The 20,865-nt window shown below is 43.5% G+C and overlaps 1 protein-coding gene across 5 annotated transcripts in view; it reads right to left on the bottom strand.

The window, feature by feature from the left end:
* CC2D2A (coiled-coil and C2 domain containing 2A) overlaps positions 1-20,865 on the bottom strand; it is a 143,387-nt gene that overhangs the window by 70,146 nt on the left and 52,376 nt on the right. For all 5 annotated transcript variants that reach the window (XM_047718915.1, XM_047718914.1, XM_047718919.1 and 2 more), the window contains 6 exons: positions 17,523-17,732; positions 16,464-16,570; positions 10,976-11,116; positions 7,847-8,003; positions 6,824-7,068; positions 3,266-3,443 (listed from right to left, as the gene is read on the bottom strand). In XM_047718915.1, coding sequence (XP_047574871.1) covers positions 3,266-3,443; positions 6,824-7,068; positions 7,847-8,003; positions 10,976-11,116; positions 16,464-16,570; positions 17,523-17,732 — 1,038 coding nt within the window. The remainder of the gene's footprint in view (positions 1-3,265; positions 3,444-6,823; positions 7,069-7,846; positions 8,004-10,975; positions 11,117-16,463; positions 16,571-17,522; positions 17,733-20,865) is intronic.

The following is a 20,865-nucleotide window of genomic DNA, read 5'->3' as shown; positions in this document are numbered from 1 at the left end:
CATGTCGGCTTTTCCTCGGCAGGGAGGAATGGAGGGATGAGTCAAGGACAGATCTTAACGAGGGGGCAAACTCCAAATAACTGAACACTTAACCATTCTGTGGACCTAGTATGGGAGGGACTCACACGGGGAACTCCAGCAACCCCTTGTTATTCAGGGAAGGTGACAGCAGAGCATCAAGCTGGCTTCTGGGGTCTGTGTTTATGTACTTTCTCCATCAAGTTTTATTTTTTTTTTTTAAGATTTTTTTATTTAATTACTTGAGAGTGAGAGATAGTGAGAGAGAGCACACAGGAGCGGGGAGGGAAGGGAAAAGTAGACTCCCCACTGAGCAGGGAGCCTGATGCAGGCTCCATCCCAGGACCCAGGATCACAACCTGAGCCGAAGATGCTTAACCGATTGAGTCACCCAGGTACCCCTCCATCAAGGTTTATTCTTAATTTAGACAGTTTTTCACGCACAGCAAATCTTTCTTTAAACTGTCACTAAAGCCACAGGAGTTCAGGGCCGTGGCAGGAGGGATCATATAGAAAGTGGCAATGATGTGGGGCTTTGGAACCAGTGGGGTGCAACCCTTATCCATTCAGATTCTAAACCACCCAAAGCCCCTGGTCATCCAAACAGAAGGGCACAGCCTCCCCCCACCCCCAGCTCCTTGCTCATGGAATCCCTGGACAGAAAGGTCCCTCTTAATCAGGTCTTAGTGGTACAGAGAATAACAGATTTTTAAAATCTCAGCATATCTGAAATGGAATTGTCTTTGGATCCACAGTGCATGGTAGCTCAGTGAAACAAATAATGGTACATCTCACAGGGAGTGGTGATGAGATGCACCCAGTCCCTACAATCCTAGAGTCCCCCAGCATGGCTTTGCTAAGGGGACAGAGGAAGAGGAGCCCTCAGCGTGGTGCAGGCAGTCAGCAGCGTCCTGGAAGAGGTGGGTGGGAGAGGGGGCATGAACCTGACACCCGAGAGCGTGGACGGCTCCAGCTCACCTCCCAGTGTGGGGTGGCACGTGACTCTGGGTGACTCCGCTGCCTCGCCTTTAGACAGCATCACCCCAATTTCACCTTGGTATCCACACAGCGTTGTAAACCAAGGGGGAAGCAAGTAGAAGCTTACAGAGATTATTTTCCCTCAGATAATCTCCAGAAAGGGAATTTTCAGGCTTTAGGAAAGCTCAGTTTTCCACCAAACCTCCAAATCCGATCCCTTTTCAAATAACATGTTTTATGTCAACAAAATGTCCTTGCCTTCTCCTCCCGCCCACAGTGAACTTTTAAGTTCTATTTTTTTCCAAGTTCCAGTATCCATAGGCACTTTCTTAAATATTAGGGTTTTAAATCAAGAGTCCGGACACTTAACTGACTGCGCCACCCAGGTGCCCCTCCTCGACCAGTTTTAATAGGCTTTTAATTACTGAGATCCAGGTAATGGTTGATGTTCAAAATGTCAGAGAATATTCACAACCAAGTGCTAACCAGTCAGAAGAGATGTCAGCCATACATGAGAACAAGTTCCTGGAGGCATTAGCCTTGTTCACACACCTTTTAGCTGACCCATTGTGGGAAGGTCCAGGGGATCTTGGAAGTGGGCCAGAGTGGCATTTCGGGAATCCAGTACAGAAGTATTTAATTATTTTAACTTATTTATCTTATTTTTTAAAAGATTCTTTTTATTTATTTGAGAGAGAGAAAGAGCATAAGCAGGTAGAGGGGCAGAAGGAGAGGGAAAAGCAGACTCCCTGTCAAGCAGGGATCCCAACGTGGGCCTCAATCCCAGGGCCCTGGGATCATGACCTGAGCCAAAGGCAGATGCTCAACCAACTGAGCCACCCACATACCCCTAAATATTTTAATAATGATACAGCTGTAATGTTACCTGCAGATAATGTCAATTACAACCAATAGGTAGTGGCTGCCTCGAGTACAGTGTTGAGAAGGATTCTGAAGTTCTATGTGGGAAGACACGATAAATAGTTATCTTGCGAGGGTGGTGGATGGGAATGAGAAATCTGTGCATAAATGGTGGATGTGGACTACAAGGGTGGTAGATGACAAAGGCATGTGTGCCAGATATTTGCAACCCTAGTCAAAAGGCCTATTACTATCATATAAGAGAATTCTGTTAGCATCCTAGGAGAGGATTCAAACAGCAAGCTTGGACACTGTTGTGGATTAAATAGTGTCCTCCAAAAATTGCTGTCTACCTGGAACCACAGAATGTGACCTTATTCTTTTTTTTTTTTTTTTTAAATAAGCTCTTTATAGAAGTAATTAGTTAAACATTGAGATGAGCTGACACTGGATGATGGTTGACTCTAAGTCCAGTGAGGATGTCTTTGTAAGAGACAAAAAGGGACACACAGAGACAGAGAGATGACCAAATGAAGTTGGAGGAGATTGGAGTGACACTATAAGCCAAGGGATGCCAAGGGCCACCAGAAGCAGAAGAGGCCAAGAAGGATTCTCTGCTAGTGCTTTTGGGGGGGGCACGGCCCCCCTAGATTTCATACCTCAGGGCCTCCAGAGCTATATAAGAATAACTATCTGTTGTTTTAGCCAGTTGAACAGCGTAATTGGTGCAGCCCCAGGAAACTTAAACAGGAACAAATAGATACATTGCTAATGGTGGGATTTAGATCAATGGTGATACTTATTTTGGGGAGATCCTATAATGTGTAGCCACACCATCATAGCCACCTATGATTATGGCGGTATTGATTTCTGGGTCTATCATGCTAGGATCCAGGTAGACAGTGATACTGAACTACTGAAAAAGCCAGGGACTCCTACCTCTCATTCCCCTTTCCCAACTCGAGGCACGCCCTGGAGCACCATGGCCAGCATTTTCAGAGGGTGAGGAGGAAACAGATCCCCTTCTGCCAAGACGATAAGGACAGATGTGCCCAGGAGGAGGCTGACCTTCTGTTCACCTTGAAAATCTATCAGGACACCAGCGTCGCCAGTGGATGATTTAAAACCATCTTATACCTGGAGCACCGGGGTGGCTCAGTCAGTTGAACGTCTGACTCTTGGTTTTGGCTCAGGTCATGATCTCAGGGTAGTGAGATCGAGCCCCACGTTGGGCTCCCTGCTCAGCGAAAAGTCTGCTTCCCCTTTCTGTCTTCCTCTGCCCCTCCCCACTGCTTGTGAACTCTTTTTCTCTCTTTTTGGCTAAAATAAATAAATAAGTCTTAAAAGCATCTCGTACCCGTGATCACCAAAAAATGCTTGGGATAATGACTATAATTGAAATGCATACCTGCAATGTTAAACTCTCTGGCCAGTTGAATATTTGCAAATTGAAAATCTGTCCAAAGTGAACTCGGAAGTCTGCCCCGAGTGGCCGACTGTCGGTCCTGGACACTTCCTTGTCATTGAAGATCACCTTTATATATATCGAGCGCCTCTTGACATCCTCCCTTCGCAAGACCTCCACCCTGCAAAGTGAGACCGATCATAGATGGGGTTAGTAGTTTACTAGGGAAAATTGCAGCGTCTGACAAATGGGCACTGCACAGAACAAGATACACTGGAGATGACTCAGCCAGTCACTGGAGCTCTCGTTCCGCCAAGACAGCCACAGGTCTCAAGGAATTTCATAGAACAAATTGCAATATGGACTAAGAAATGTGCGCTCCAGAGTCTACCAGGGACTGAAGAACTGCAGTCCAAGCATCATTCACTCTGTTACGGGGCCCTTAATTGTTTTCAAAGAAGCCTTATGTTTGCACCCCAAAGCTGTAAGTATTTTTTACATTTAATTTTATTTTTTCAGTGTTCCAAGACTCACTGTTTATGCACCACACCCAGTGCTCCATGCAATACGTGCCCTCCTTAATACCCACCACCTGGCTCACCCAACCTCGAAGCCCCTCCCCTCCAAAACCCTCAGTTTGTTTCTCAGAATCTGCGGTCTCTCCTGGTTTGTCTCCCTCTCTGATCATAGTCCTTGTAAGTATGGTGAATCCGATTCATAAGGGACAGTAGTGATGTATATTTGGGGGGGGATTTTTTTTTTTTTAAAGATTTTATTTATTTATTTGACAGAGAGAAATCACAAGCAGGCAGAGAGGCAGGCAGAGAGAGAGAGGAGGAAGCAGGCTCCCTGCTGAGCAGAAAGCCCGATGTGGGGCTTGAACCCAGGACCTGGGATCACGAACTGAGCCGAAGGCAGCGGCTCAACCCACCGAGCCACCCAGGCGCCCCTGGGGGGGGATTTTTAATGCTAAAAATGTAATAGCATATTGTAACAGATCAAATCCTCTTTTCCAAGATTCCAGTTTTTTTTTTGGGTTTTTGTCAATACTTTCCAATGATGAGTATTCAGTGGACGTGGGGCTTCAGAGTGGTTTCTTTCTTTTCTTTTTTTTTTTTAAGGCCACTTGGATTCCAAAAAAAGGTATCCTGGCCAGTGTATCATTCTTTTAGCCAGGAAGTTAAAAAAAACTGAAACCTCCAAGAGTAGCTTTTAATTTTATTGTGTATATTTTCAGAGATACCCACCCAGAGTGACAGTCATTGGTTAAGTCAACAGCGACTCAAGTTCGGTAAGAACAGGGAACGTTTAGAAAAATGAAAATCCAAAGCACACTCGGTGTGAAGTCTTTTTTTCTAGATTGCAGTGAGACAGGGGCGCCTGGGTGGCTCAGCTGCTTAAGTGTCTGACTTCAGCTCAGGTCAGGATCCCTGTGTCCTGGGATCAAGCCCCGAATTGGGCTCCTGGCTCAGCTGGGAATCTGCTTCTCCTCTGACCTACCCCCTGCTCAATCTCTTTCTCTTTCTCTCTCAAAAAAAAAAAAAAAAAAAACCCCAAAACTCTAAAAAAATAAAAAAAAAATAAATTTCAGTGGGATATATACACAACATAACACAATTTTACCTATTTTTAAGTGGACTATTCAGTGGCATTAAATACATTCACAATGTTATGCATCCATCTCACTAACCTTCTCAGGAATGTTTTCAGCATCCCAAATAGAAATTTTGTACCCATTAAATTTGGTGGTAGTTTTAACTCTGTAATTTAGGCCCATCCCAGATATAGAATTCCTCCAATGACTTCAACATTTTTTTTCTATAAAGGAGTTTAACACCAAATTTCAAGAATAATTCAAGACACCTGATGACTTAAGAGTTATTTTATGGTTTCTTCCCAGTAACCTGCTACAAACAGAACTAAGACGCTCCACCCCCCCTCCCCGCATGGTCCCCCTTAAGTGATGGCCTGATGAAAAGTGTCAATCATGATCACTGGTTTCGGGTAACCTAGGTTATAATCCCAAATCCCAGTGAGAACCAGGAAATTCAAGACTGAAGTATATATTCTCAGTCAAAATGAGACTCATGACAAAAGACTGCCAAAACTAGCCCAAATTTTCCCTTTAAAAAAGCATGTAATCAGGGGTGCCTGGGTGGCTCAGATGGCTAAGGGTCTGTCTTCAGCTCAGGTCATGATCTCCAGGTCCTGGGATTGAGCCCCGCACTGGGCTCCTGGCTCAGCTGGGAGTCTGCTTCTCCCTCTCCCTCTGCCTGCTGCTTCCCCTGCTTGTGTTCTCCTTGTCTGTCTCTCTCTCAAATGAATAAATAAAATCTTTTAAAGAAAGAAAACAAAAGACATGTAATGAAAAAAATAAAACCCCACTGTGTAATCACATATTTTGGATGTTCATGTTTTTTAAAATATGGCATGCTATTTGTGGCTTGAAAATAGCTAATTCAGTGCTGGGGAACAGTTTATATATATGTAATATCTGAATGCTATGAAGTTGGGAGAACAGATACAGAAAGCCACAATTAAAAAATATATTATTGGGGGGGCACCTGGGTGGCTCAGTGCTTAAGCCTCTGACTTCAGCTCAGGTCATGATCTTAGGGTCCTGGGATCGAGTCCCACATCGGGCTCTCTGCTCTGCAGGGAGCCTGCTTCCTCCTCTCTCTCTCTCTCTCTCTGCCTGCCTCTCTGCCCACTTGTGATCTCTCTCTGTCAAATAAATAATTAAAAAAATATATATTATTGGTACATTAACAGAAGTTTGAAACTAAGGAGGCTGTAGGAAGTCTTACATGGACATTCTAATGAATCCCCACATCCTAATTATCTCTGAGGGTGACCAAATTTATTATATGTATAGATGTATGTGTATAAGGTGAAGCTTCTGTTTCTCTCTTAGGCATCATATGAATGACTAGAAATGTATTTCTTTTTTTCCTGAGAGCGAGACAGAAAGAGCGAGAGAGCACACGTGGGGTGGGAGGGGCAGAAGTAGAGATAGAATCTTAAGTAGGCTCCAGGCCCAGCACAGAGCCTAGCATGGGGCTCCATCTCACAACCCTGAGCCTAAATCAAGAGTCAGACACTTAATCAACCGAGCCACCCAAAGGCCCCTAGAAGTATATTTCTATCAAATCTGGAGTATATGCTTCAGATGTCTACAGGGGCTATCCGTAGTTCCTCTGGGAGGTTCTCTGGGGACCTTCAAAGAGAGAAGCTAGCCCCCCGGGGCAGCTGAAAACAAGAGTCAAGGACAGACCTGCATGTCTGTGCCCAGGAGCAGAGAACAAGCTACCAGCGGACAGAAGACTCCCTGAGGTTATGGACAAACGCTCCAAATCAAAAGCCATGCAGGTATCACCTGCCCTAGGCGACTTCCCGCAGTGTGCTCCTGAGTGGTCCATGGGGATGCCGAAGGTAGGGGAACCATGGGAAATCACCAAAATATGGACAATACCTACACGTTCATGTAGTTCCATCTGAGATAGACTTACAGAGCTTAGGATTCTTCTGATCACATGGGCCAGACAGGGGCTGTCTACTCACCTGGGACACTGCTCGTTGGGAGTGATGCTCCCCGCCAGGCTCAGCTCCGGCACCAGTGTGGGCTCCCCAGGCCTTCTCCTGCTCCGGGCTGCCCTCTCCCTCACCTGTTGCTCTACCAGTGCCTGATCGGTGGGCTCCGGGGGGACGGGCTTCACAGGCTCTTCCCTGGGATACGGCTCCTCCAAGCCCTCGTCGGGATGTTCTTCAACAGGATGTTCTTGTTTCTTTTTCTTCTTCTTGGCTCTCTGTTGGGTAGAAGGCAATCTATATCAAGCAGACATTTTGCAATTTCGCTTATGACCACAGTCTTCAGAACCAGATAGACCCGGATGCCGACCCAGCTCTGCCTCAAGCAGCTGTGTGTCCTCCTGCAGCCGCGTGACCTCTCTCTGCCTGTTTTCTCATCTACAGAATGGGGACAATCACAGGAAGCTCTCCAAGGGCTGCTGAACTGAGGTAATGCCTGGGACCTAGAAAGAGCTTAAAAAGGTTAGCTGTGGGGCGCCTGGGTGGCTCAGTGGGTTGGGCCTCTGCCTTCGGCTCAGGTCATGATCTCGGTGTCCTGGGATCAAGCCCCACATCAGGCTCTCTGCTCAGTGGGGAGCCTGCTCCCATCTCTCTCTGCTTGCCTCTCTGCCTACTTGTGATCTCTCTGTCAAATAAATAAATAAAATCTTTAAAAAAAAAAAGGGTTAGCTGTTCTGGTGATCATTAATATGGTTCTAAAGGCCGAGGACACATCTTGAAAGTAAAGTAAGGCTTGTGGGCACAGCTATGGCAGGTCACCTGATCTGTTACTACTGTGGTTGGAGTCAATATTGCAGGGTTATATGTACAAAGTTATATCATTTTCCCAGGGAAGCCCAGAAGCATCAATGCCCTGCCTTCCATGGGAGACAGAGCAGAGCCAGCAGGGGCCCCGGTCAGCCTATCCAGTTTCCCTCCTCTAGCCTCAGGGGCGGCCTCCCAGGCCCCTTCTGTCCCCAAGGTCAGCCCTGCTCAAGGCTGAGGGGCTTGACAAACCTGGGCTTTCTTCCAGGCTTTCCACTGCTGGTACGCGGCTCTGTACGCCTCCATCTTCTGTTCATACTCTTCCCTGTGCTCTTCCAGCAACTCACTTATCTCAGCTTGAATTTCTGCCTCATATGCTTCTTCATCTGCTTCCTGGTCAACTTTTTCCCTTTAAAGGAATTTACAGTAGCTTCGTTATCTCTTGACATTAAGTAACAGAGTAGTAATAACAGAAAACACCTGTATGGAGCTTGACAGGTCCTCGTCTGACAGCTTTGCACCGGTTAGCCCTCAACCCTGGGAGGCCGATGTTACGATCATCTGCATTTTACACGCAAGGAGACCGGCACACAGAGAGATGAAGGAACTTGTCTAAGGACACACAGTTGGCGAGTGGAAGAGCTGAACTCTGAGCTATAGATTGCTATTTATGGCTAAGCAATGGTGTCCCCCTGGGCTAAGTGACGCAGCCAGCATACAGACACGGCCCCTGTAGATTGCAGGCCAGGAGGGGTAGTGGGTCATCACAGTTACTAGTGCTTCAAATCTCTGAGGAACCTCTTTATTATGTTGCTTCTGAGCCCCTGAAACTACTAGTCTGATTTTGGATTGGCAATTTGAGTTTTTCTTTGATGATTTTGCTGACACTTTATCAGGAGCTCTGACCAACCCAAAGCGATGTTTCCTGCAGCGTGCTCGGTAGGACATTAATGCTGTGAGATCTCCTGCCCTAAAAGGTGCTGTGGCCATAGCCACGCCGAGATTAAATAAACGTGGTATGTGAAACAGCGTGTGATTCTTCTGGAAAGCTTGGCAGGCACGCCACACCTAACACCTACTTCCTCCTCCCCAGCCCAACATTGTAGCTAATTGCCCAGGCTTGCTTGATCACTGCTGCCAGGCCTTCAGGTTCTACTCCTAAAGTTCCTGTTCCTTTTGGATAAACTTACTCAGGTGCCTGAGGTTGACACAGATTTGCTTACATTCATGTGGGGCCTGGTGGTTTAGCAATTAGCATTTCCCTAGGGCACAGACTCAGCGCTCCAGGATACTACTGGAGACCTCACTTTGGAAACACAGTAGCACTGGAAATTTATACACATTGTAGAAATCCAACTCAGAAATTATGCTCCATCTTCGACATATAGAGACCCACTCGCTTTGCTCCCTGTTATTCAGAGGCATACATAAACTAGTGAAAATTCGATGACTTTTTCAGGGAAGAATTTATCCTGTGTCATAAGGTGGCTAGGTGAATCGAGAGTGTGGAGAAGGGCACTCCAAAAGAATTTAGGAGGCAGCTACTTATGGAAAGAAGGGGAGTTAAGGATCACAAAAAGTGTCACCTACAGGTGACCTTACGGGCAAATTTCCTATAAAGTTTAGTTTATTCTAAACTGAAGGAAGGAGGAAAGAGAAAGCAGGGAAATATTTATGTTCTGCTTCTGGGAAGGAGAGGTAGTCTGGGAGATAGAATTCGGGAGCTGAAACACTGGAATTTCTGGAAGACACCGTGGTTTCTTTGGGACAGACTGTATGAATTTGTTTTTCTTCAGCTAATATTAACTGAGCAGATACTGAATGGCGGGTGCTCTGTTTGGGATCAGAGATCCAATGGCAACCTGGTCCTTTCAGAAAGCATGATCTTGTGTTTGTCCTGGGAACTGTAGGATGTTTTCTGAGCCTTATGAAAATTACAACCCTAAAAGAAAATTACAATCCGCAGCTATTTTTGGCTGAAACAGGGCTGTCTTCAAAGCAAAGTATCCCATAACTGCCCACATTTATTACTTTTCTTGTTGATGTATGGTACAACACTTACTCAGAAACAATCGGGAAGGGAACAACACAAGCAGCAGAGATGCTCTTTACTTAATACAGAATATGGTTTTATTGTGATAACTGTCCTCTTAGTCATGTATCAAAGTCTAGAGAATTACGGAGCATAAATGTTATCCAAGCATACTTTCTCCACACCGTACACAAAGATCAATTCCAAATGGATCAAAGATGAATGAGGAAGACAAAACTATAAAGATTATAGAGACAATAGAGTAGAAAATCAACTTGACTCAGGGGAAGGATTTCTAAAGCAGCAGCAGAAAGCACCGATCCTAAACAGAAAGATGAACATATTTTATCTGCTTAAAATTAAGAATTTCTGTCCTCAAAAAGCAGCAAGAGGAAGTAAGAGGCAACTACAGAGGGTATCCGCACATCATCAACAAAGGCCCCCTCTCCAGGACATACGCCGAACTCCCACCAACTATGAAAAGGAAACAAAGACAACCAATTCAGTCCAAAATTCAACAGAAGCCTTGAACAGACAGAGGAAGTCCAAATGGCCAATTCTTGAATGGAAAAATAAGGTCAAGCAAAGTGTAATGTTTGACAACAGCAGGGGACATGGACGGTTTGGGTGACTGGGATCCACAGGAACACTGGCCAGAGTATAAGGGGGTACAACCACTCCAGAAAAGTGTCTGACCTCGGCTTGTGGGTATCAAAGAAGCGCATCCCCTAAGACACAACAATGTTACTTCCAGGTGTATTTTGGGGAAAGCTTAGATGCATGTACCGCAAAACACATGCGGAAGGATCCCTACAGAAGTGCTGTCTGTAAGCTGAGAAACAGAAGCAACTCAAATATCTGTCAACAGTGAAATGGGCAAATTTTGTTGTATTCATATAATGAAGCATTATAAACAAAGAAATTATATAAACTCCAGTGAACTATGTGATATTAAGTAAATGGATCTCACATAGTTGTGAAGAAATACAAAAGACTGTAGATAGGTCACATACAGGGGATATTAAACTATCTTTTCTTAGGAATTACAACAGATGGAAACAAGGAAACAAGGACATTCTGATCATAAAATTCTGGGAAATGGTTACTTCTGGGAGGGAGAGGGAAGTAGCTGGGGTTAGGAACATGGGGGCTGGTAATGTCCCCAGGTACTGGTAATGCCCCATTTCTTAACCTGGGGAGTGGTTACATCATTATTTATTTGTTTTCTTAGTCGTTATTATTACTTGTTAATTATTATATTCATAATTATTTTTTAAGCCGTATCCATGTTTTATGCATTTTCTCTATGCACATATATCCCAAAAAAACAACTTTTGAAAAAAGCGTACTTTCTCAGAACAAGTTTCAAGGGTGTATTCGTAAACCTCTGAAATTCTCGAAGGGATTTCATCTCCTTCCAAACTTTTATGATGGTTTTAAGCAATGTTCGATCTTTTTCTTGTTCAGTGTCACGTAGTTTTCTTGTTTGCCTAGAAGACAGAATATTATTATTATTATTTATACACATCAAAAACTAATGACGTATGGTGACTAACATATCAATAAAAAAGAAGATACTAAAAAAATTTACAAAAAGTTATTTAGATGGGTTTGTAAATAGAAAGAAGAAACTAATAACTATAATAACTATATATAATAAACTATAATAACTATAGCATAGTATATTTAACTTGATACCTATGATACTTCTTAAGTGCTGGAAATCCAACAATATGAATGGAAATTTGAAGACAATAAGAAGCCAATGTGTTTCAAGAGGTTATTTGGTTTTGTTTTCCCTAGGTGAATCTGACTTCAATTAAACTAAATTACCTTCTAAAGTTCTTATTAATACTATGTACCCTTAGGCAAATAGCCATCTTTGAAATTGTAAAAATAAGAAGCCCAGTAAACTCAATTCTCATGGACTAAACTGTTTTACACTTAGCGAAGTATGTTGTTGTCCTAGTTAACAACAAACATACTGCAGTCTGTCTCTGTTAACACAAATCACAAGTTCTACATTTAGGAGATGAGGTAATGTCACTGCCTGCCTAGGAGAGTTTTCTAACCAGATTAACAATATTTCAGGTTGATTTGAAGAGGCACCAAATGGTTGGTGATTGTTGGAAATGCTTTCATGTTTATTTCCATTATTTAAAATGTCTGGGAATTACTTAATGCCTTACTTTAAGCCCTCTTATGAATGATAGTCAAATCCAGAAACCAAATGTATTCTATTATGCTATTAATTACTTAATTAGACAATTTTTCTTTTCTTGAACAAGTACCAGGTGTTTCTCCAGATGATTCAGAAATGTCTAGGAGATTGAGGGTGTCTTTGTCCTCAAGGAATTTACCATTTAGCTCAGGAGTCAGACATACAGATAAATGACGACATACAATGTGAGATTTGCCTAAGAGAGTGCCCTTGGAAACCACGGAGACAGGATCTCATTATTTAGCATCTCCTGACCTCCAGAAGGAAGATCGGAGTCTGGAGGGTGTACTTGTGATGACTCAGCTGTGGAGGTGGTACAGAGGCCTAGGTTTCTAATCATTCAGCTGCCGGCTCCAGAAAAGGAGGATGGTGGGAGATGATAGCTTGTTAGTGGCTGGATGGCCAAGATTCGAGACTCTCTGAAGACCTCACCGAAGCAAGGAAGCAATGAATTAAGAAACATTCTCCTTCATCTTCTTCTTCTTTTTTTTTTTTTTAAGATTTTATTTATTTATCTGAGAGAGAGAGAGTGAGGGCACACAAGCAGAGGGGAGGGGCAGAGGGAGAAGCAGACTCCCCGCTGAGCAGGGAGCCCAGGGAGGGGCTAGATCCCAGGACCTTGAGTTCTTGACCTGAACTGAAGTCAGGTGCTTAACCGTCGGAGCCACCCAGGCACCCCCCAAATGTCCTTCTTGAAAATCAGTAAGGCATGTGTTTAAGGGCACAGAGGTTGGAATCAGACTCTGTAGGTTTTGCTGGCCTCAGGCAAACAACTTAACTTCTCCAAGCCTCATCTGTGAACTCGGGGTGCTAATGGAATGCACTCCATAGGGCTGTTGAGAGAAGTAAGAGTTAATACGAGAACCGTGCCTGACATCCAGTAAGTGACCCACAAATGTTAGCTGTCAGTATCAAGTGGCCTATTCTTCTCTTACGCTGCCTCCCTTGCCTCCTTTTGAAAAACTTCAATGTAATATTATTTTACTGAGTTATGTGACACCTTAAGGCTTTCTGATATATTTTCCACTGGCCTTTTAGTACCTGACAAAATAGTTTCTCAGAAATGCGAAAAAAGAACCCTTGGCAAGAAAAAATTGACATCTGAGCTAAAGAAGAAAGCATCATGGAAGAATATTTAATGGCAAATCGCAGTCAGGGCTCTAGAGGAAAGGAAAAGGCAGTTTTGCTCAAGGAGTCAGGTAACCCTTTTTTGAAACCTGGTACCGATGGAGTCCAGAGTGTGGAATGGAGTTTCAAGCCAGAGGTGAAATTCTGGGAGCCACTGGCTTCTGGATGTTCTTTCCAACCACAGGACTGGATTCACATGTCAGGAGAAAATGCAGATTAATAAAGAAAACAAAAAGAAACACTTGGGAGGAACTCTGAACCTTTGGGAGCTGGGCAGAGGAGAATAAGTAGACAAAGGACAGTGGGAAGGTCAGGGGCAGGAGAGGGGTGCAGACATCCAAGAGAGGGTGGCGTAGGGAGGGGAAGGGAAGAAATATGTCACACCAGGCTCCTCTGGTGACAAGATCTCTCATGGTCAAGAGGCCAGGTAGCAGGAGGGGCTTAGCAAGGCAGAGGCGCCCAGGGCCTGTGGCAAGATCAGCCTCCGAGGAAAGGTGGGGGGGGGTAGTGAGGACGGGTTCGAGTGAATGGGAGGTGAGGGAGTAGAGCAGCAAGAAAGCTAGTGTTTTCCACAAGTGTGGGTGTGAAGGAAAACAGAGAGAAAGCGGCAGCCAGATGGGGATCTAGAGTCATATTTTTATTTGTTCAAGTCTGAGTAGGTCTGAGAGTGAAGACCCAGTAGAAAGAGTTAAATGCAGTGCTTCCCTATCTTGCATGAACATCCATGCTGCCTTCCTTATAGGGCTGGTTCCAGTTCAGGGGACAAGCGATTAGGTCAGGAGGCCATTTACAGAAGATAAGATGAAGAATGACTGACGTTTTGGGGCCGAGGTGAGCTGCACCTGCCAGGGACCCTGTGCATAGCCAGTGGGGCCTCCCAGGGATGCTGGTCAGCGGCAGCCAGGGCCCGCATGAGGGGACAGCCAGGAGCAGACCATCTGCTTAGATTTGTTTGAACAATAGTGAAATGTCAGGAAAAGGCTAGAACCCACTCTCTTACTGGGCCAGAAATGCTGGATCACAGAGGTGTTCATCTCCAGGGGCAGTGGAAAGACTGCCCTGGGTCTGGGGGCCCAGGGGGGTCCGCGGGGCCCCCCTGCATGGTCTGTCCATCTCTGACACAATTCTGCTAATTCTCAAATACTGATGAATAAATACGAGTCCTATAAAACCACTACTGTATTCACGACAGCTATCATTTTTCTTACCCAATGTACGCTTAAGCAAAAATTATTTTCACAAGGAGCCAGCATTGTGGGCTTTTTTTTTTTTTTTAAAGAATAAATAAGAATTTTCCTTTTAAAACATACTCTTCATACTTTTACAGTGATAGTATCTCAACATTGCTAATTTCCACTTTGCTGGAGGAATTTCCAACTCCAGGCTAGACTGTAAAAAGAAAAATATACATTGAAAGTCCTTGATTTATAAATTCCTGTTCTAAGAATTCATTTTGTGGAAATACGCATGCACACAGGAATGTCAATTAGTGTTCAGTTTCTATAATAAAAAAATAGGAATAATACAAACGCCTATCAACAGGGAACATCACATCTCTATAATGATACAGGGGTGCCTTGGTGGTGCAGTTGGCTAAGCATCTGACTCTTAGTGTGGACTCAGGTCGTGATCTCAGGGCCTTGGGATTGAGCCCCAGGTCAGGCTTCATGCTCAGCAGGGAGTTTGCTTTTGATTCTCTCTCTCTGCCCCCCTAGCCCTGTGCTTGTGGGCGCACACCTGTGCAAACGCTCTCTCTCTAAAATAAATAAATCTTTAGGGCCCCTGGATGACTCAGTGGGTTGGGCCTCTGCCTTCAACTCAAGTCCTGATCCTAGGGTTCTGGATTCAAGCCCCGCATCGGGTTCTCTGTTTAGCAGGGAGCCTGCTTCCCCCTCTCTCTTTGCCTGTCTCTCTGCCTACTTGTGATCTCTCTCTGTGTCAAATAAATAAATAAATTCTGAAAAAAACCTTTAAAAATAAATAATGATGCAGAACTAGATATAGTATAAAAGGCAAAGGTTTGAGAGGTATTTTACACAGAAAAGCCAGTTGTGAGATTGTAAATGCAGTATGATTCCTTAAATAAATATATACACATGAACGCATCTGTGTATATAAGTGTGAGTGTTCACACACATAAGTGACTACACATGTGGGAGAACTAGCAACAATCTGCTAGCATGATTTTCTCCAAGGGATGGGATTCCGGAGGATACCTTCTATATTAGGTTATTTCCTTATTGTTTGGCAACAATCAGGGTTTTAACTTCTGAATTTTCATTATGAAAAATTCTAAGAAATAGAGAAGTCCATGTCATAAATCATTAGGACACTTGTACACATTTGGTCACATTTACTCAGGGCTTTTGGTCATGTCTCAAATGTTATAGCTGCATTTGAAGACCTCTTGGATTACATTCCCTTCTCTCCCTCCCTGGAACTGGCATGTGTGCCTTTTCCATCTGTGCCACACACGTGTGTACCTACAACAGACAAGCGTTGTGTTGGGTATTTTTTTTTTTTAAAGATTTTATTTATTTGAGAGAGAGAGTGAGAAAGCATGAGAGGGAAGAAGGTCAGAGGGAGAAGCAGACTCCGCATGGAGCTGGGAGCCCGATGCGGGACTCAATCCTGGGACTATGGGATCACGACCTCAGCTGAAGGCAGTCGCCCAACCAACTGAGCCATCCAGGTGCCCCTGTGTTGGGTATTCTTTAGGGTTCATGAGCTGTCTCACACGGCGAGAATCCTCTTACACCTGGATGTTCTCATTCGACATTCCTTTCTCTATATTTGTACATACAGATCTAACTCAGTCAATTTAACTGTACTACAGATGTTCAGATGTGGTCATTCTGGTATGGGGTCATTCCCAGCGCCTCCTCAATTTTGTAAATGATGCTGTGAATTCCTTACACACTAAATGTCTCCATGTGCACACATGCATTCTAGCTCTTAGAGTACACACACCGGAAACAGAATTTTCTGGGTCCCAGCTTACAGACATTTTCCACTTTGCTAGCCTATGGTCAGGATGCCCTCTAAACTGGTGTCTGTAGGGGTGCCTGAGTGGCTCAGTCGGTTAAGCATCTGCCTTCAGCTCAGATCACGGTCCTGGGGTCCTAGGATCGAGCCCCACATCAGGCTCCCTGCTCAGTAGGGAGTCTGCTTCTCCCTCTCCCACTCCCCTGCTTGTGCTCTCTCTCTTCTCACTCTGTCAAATAAATAAATAGAATCTTAAAAAAAAATAAAGTTGTGGCTGTCACAATGTTTGTTTACAGGAGCAGAGTAAGTTACAATATCTTACAACCTCATTCTTTTCTTGGACTTCAAATTTGGTGTTAAAAGGATGAATCTACCTCACTACTTCATTTGGCTTAATTTCTCATGTATTCAGCACATTTGGAAAAACTGAAAAAAAGCTTTCAATGAGGATACATCTAACAGGAACAAAAAAAGTAGAAGTTACAATTACAGATTTTACTCACCGAATTTCAGATTTATACTCATTGATGGCTTTTTGGGTTGTATCAAGAGATTTATGAGGCTTTGCTGGATTCAGTCCTGTCTGAACTGCATTTCTTAGAGCTTGAAGCTTAAAAAAATATGGATACACGTTTTAAGTTAGAGACTACCACCTACTGCAAATTATGTGCCTTGAACCACCCACCTTGCCAGGGCAAAATGATGCCAGCAAAGCTGTGAATGGATGTTCAAGCACCCAGCTCTTCCCACACTTTAACCTCAACGAACTCTGACAGAGAGCTCTTTCTTCTACTCTTAAAAAAGAAAAGGAATGACAAAGAACAGGGTATGTCCTTCCCTGTACTGTAGCCCAGATAATTACATTGCTCATGACATGTGTTGCTTTTATGTGTGTCTCGGAAATAAGGTTTCTCTCAAGGCTAACAGTGGCTCTTTCTGGGTCTTGGATATACAGGGATATTTTTGGGAACAGATCATAAACCTATAGACTAAAAAAGAGGTAATGTGGCATTATCCCTTGTTTGGGCCAGTAGGTTTTAAAGTCAGGGTGTGGGACTAAAATTGCCCACAGTCAAAATTACTCAAGAAAATCCCATGGGATGGTGTCACATTGGAAGTAAGTGCCATTTCTTTGAGCATCATTGGAGACAACTGACTCGTGTTTGGGTACCACATTATAGCAAATTACACGTCAAGATGAGAATGCCTCTAAGGACAGAGAGATTCTCAAGCCATGCATAGGCTCAGCATCTGAGGTCATGCAAGCAAGACACAGCTATGTATCTTCCATTAAAAGCCCACACTCCCTTGTAGGTGACACTACTTGCACCGTTTGCACAAACCTTTCTCCTTAAGCCAAGAGTGAGCCACTGAATTTGCACATGTGAAATGTACATTGTCATAGCCTTCCATTTGCTTGCAGATAGAACAATCTATCATCCATCGTAGGCCGAGGGGGCATGTATAAGGGGTGCATGAACATTTGCTGCAGGCCGGTGTTTTTGTTGCTTGGGCTCATCAAAAGCACCAAACCCATCAACAGTAAGAACAGAAGAATGTACCTTATCAGTGAGGAATTTTGCCTTGTTTCTCTGGTGTCTTGCAAGGTACTGGTCATATAGTTGGGCCAGCTTGGCTGCCAAAACATGCTCTCGGCTAAAACAAGGATGATGAGTGAAGATTAACCCTGAAATATCAATGTCCAGTTGGAAATTTCCAGGGGGGTCCCCAGATCCAATCATGTGTTGACTTCTGTGGACATATTTTACTGCCTGTTAAAGAGAACAGAGTATGGGGGGACCCCAATTAAAGCACTCGCTGGATAATGATGATTTAATGTGCAATGGGACAACAGCCAGTTGCACCAGGACCCACAAGTGGGAATATATGAGTTTATTTCTTTTTAGGCATTCTGTTTCATTTTTCCCATCTTCCCCAAGATCAGTAGACTATTAATGTATACTTAGGACTTATGATTTCCTGGGGGACTTCAACACAGTGTATCTTCATTTACTTTAATAAAATAATGTGTCTTCTCCTATAACATTCAATCTGTCTTTGATGAGAAGACCAAGAGAATTTTTTGCTTAAAAAAATGTCCTTGTTAAAACCAGGATGTGTTTACAAATGGTAGGCTTGAGTAGGAATGGACTGACTATCTCAGTACCTTCCAGAATATGCTGAGTTGAGTCTCCATTTCCATTTATAGGGAGGGAAGACCATCTCTGCTAGGATCATATTCCACTGTTATTTCATGTCTTATAAAAGCTCCAGTTCTGATCATTAATATCCTTATACTTCAGACTGCCACAACGGAGGGCATAATTTCTTTTCTCTTTCATCTGGATAACAGTATTCAATTATAACCCACATTTGTGTTAGAAGCTTATTTTATTTTTTTTTTATTTTTAAGAGAGAGTGAGTGGGGATTGGGGTTGAGAAGAAGGAGAAGGACAGAATTCCAAGCAGGCTCCACACCCAGCATCCCCACAGGGCTCAGTCCCATGACCCTGACATCATGACCTGAGCCAAAAATCAAGAGTTGGACATATAACCAACTGAGCCACCCAGGCGCCCTATGTTAGAAGTTTTTCATCTGCATGTGGCCACTATGTGTCTCATGATCACCCAGACTGCTGAGATTAATTAAAAAATTTCCACCTCACAAAGACATGTACAACTAAACAGCATTCTATAGACTTAATAGAAAATTCCTTTCTAATTGCTCTGCTCCTGTTGGTTCTTGCCTTTCCTCTTGCCATGGCGTTCCAGAGTTATGAGGTCATTCAGGAGTGGCTCTCAGGTTCCATCCTGTACTCTTCTTGGTATGAGTAAGTAATGTGGGTAAATGTGGGTTGTGTGGTCCAATTTACCTGAAATGTTACCCAGGGCACCTGTACTTCATTTCCCCTTCCCCACATCTGCATTAGCCCATGGTCAAATGATTGCTGGTGGTCTCTGCCTTAGGCTCAGCTCAACCACATAAAAAAAGCTTCCAGGACCGTCGTAGTCACTGGGTTAGACTGCTCAAAAGAGCCTAACTCTCTTCCTATAAGAGATAAAGATGGTTCCTTGTTTCTCTTTTTGTTAAATTTATTTTCTTTGACTATATACTGAGAATGATCGTGAAAATAGTGGAAATAATTTCTTCTAAGAATAAATGATATTTATAGAACATATTATTTTAATCTTGAAATTGATTTGATTCTTCATTTTTCAATTGAAAACCAAAACCCAAAACTACCAGAGGTGATGCAAATGGATTATCTGCTGATGGTCTTGGCGTGTGTGGAGATGCATGCCAATGGAGAAAGAAATTTTAAAGCTGTAAAGGGGTGCCTGGGTGGCTTAGTCAGTTGAGCGACCGACACTTGGTTTTGGCTCAGGTTGTGATCTTGGGATCCTGGGATCAAGCCCCCGATTGGGTTCTGTGCTCAGCAGGGAGTCTGCTTCTCTCTCTTCTCTCTCCCTCTCCCTCCACTCCTCCCCTTGCTCACGTATTCTCTCTATAAAATAAATAAATCTTTAAAAAATTAAAAAGATAAGAGTCATACAGAAAGAGAATAATCATTGCTGGGATTAAAATACAAGTCTCTATATTTGCCCTGGGAAAATAACAGGAACAGAGTCTGAATCCAGTCCAGAGCCTGCTATTGATTCTGTGGCTATTGTTCTGGTCCTCTCTGGAAGCTTTCTCATTCCTGGAAGCTTTCTCATTCCCATCTTCTGGGCATGAAGTGAGGGTCACAAGTCTCACTTACAATTGACCAGCTTGTCCTTGTTATGGATAATGTGAATCTAGGAGAAAAAGATAGAGTCCTTTCCCCTGGTGTTGTTAAGGTTAGATTATCAAGGGTCATGTCTCCTAACACATGGAGAATCCTGGTCTGTCAGCAATCAGAGGGAATGAAACTAGTCAACATTCAAGGAGAACCAGGGGAAAGAGAGGCAGAGAGAGAGACAGCCACCAAAGTCCTGGTTCCCAAAGTCCCTCCTTCATTTTTATGATTTATCTCCAGATCCTTCCCAGTTTTATGGACCACCAAATTCTCTCTTTACTTAAGCTGATTTGCTTTAGTTTTTATCATTTGCAAACCAAAGAGTGCTGGTCCATGCAGTGCTTATAACATAGTAGGTGACCAGTGCTCTGTGTAACATCGGTGAGAATGGTGGAGAGGGAAGAGGTAACCTTATCAAGTGGTTATTAACAAGGAGGTTGGAGTCAGTAAATTCCTCAAAATGGTAGGCAGTTTTGTGAAGGGAAGGCTCCTACACATATGCCTCCCAGGAATGTCATGCCAACTTCTAATCACAGAATCTTTAATTTTTTAAAAAATGTAGACTCTGTGCCCAACGTGGTGCTCAAACTTACGACCTTGAGATCAAGAGTCACAGGCTCTATAGACTGAGCCAGCCAGGTGCCCCCTGACAGAATTTGCAACACTTGCATTTCTGTCTACCCATATACTAGGGACAGTCTAAGGCCATGTTTGAATATTGCTACCTCTATATTCTCTAAGTTTAGGACAACTGAGAATATAGTGGACTTTCTGTTAAGGATGGGAAAAATAAAAATAAAAGAAGGAAGGAAGGAAATATGGAAGGAAGGAAGGAACAGAGGAAGCAGGAAGGGAGGGAAGGAGGAAGGGAGGCAGGAGGGAAGCTACTGGGATTGCTTTCAACAACCCTGACGTTACTTTGACATCAGGATTAGGTGAACTGCATTTTACATTGTTTATGTCTGATGTTCAATGATCCCTTGGCATTTTTATTTTTTAAGTTTTGGAATAGGTCCTTCTTAAGAAGTATTCAATTGCATTCTTTCTCATTTGACGTCTAACTTTGTTCTTTGCACGATATGGACTCTCTTCTTATATTTCTCTATTTTTAATGGTCTCTCACAAA

The sequence above is a fragment of the Lutra lutra genome, chromosome 2 (assembly GCF_902655055.1).
Source record: "Lutra lutra chromosome 2, mLutLut1.2, whole genome shotgun sequence".
Lineage (NCBI taxonomy): Eukaryota > Metazoa > Chordata > Mammalia > Carnivora > Mustelidae > Lutra > Lutra lutra.
The sequence above is the reverse complement of the archived record's forward strand: the minus strand, read 5'-3'. Positions and strand labels throughout refer to the sequence as shown.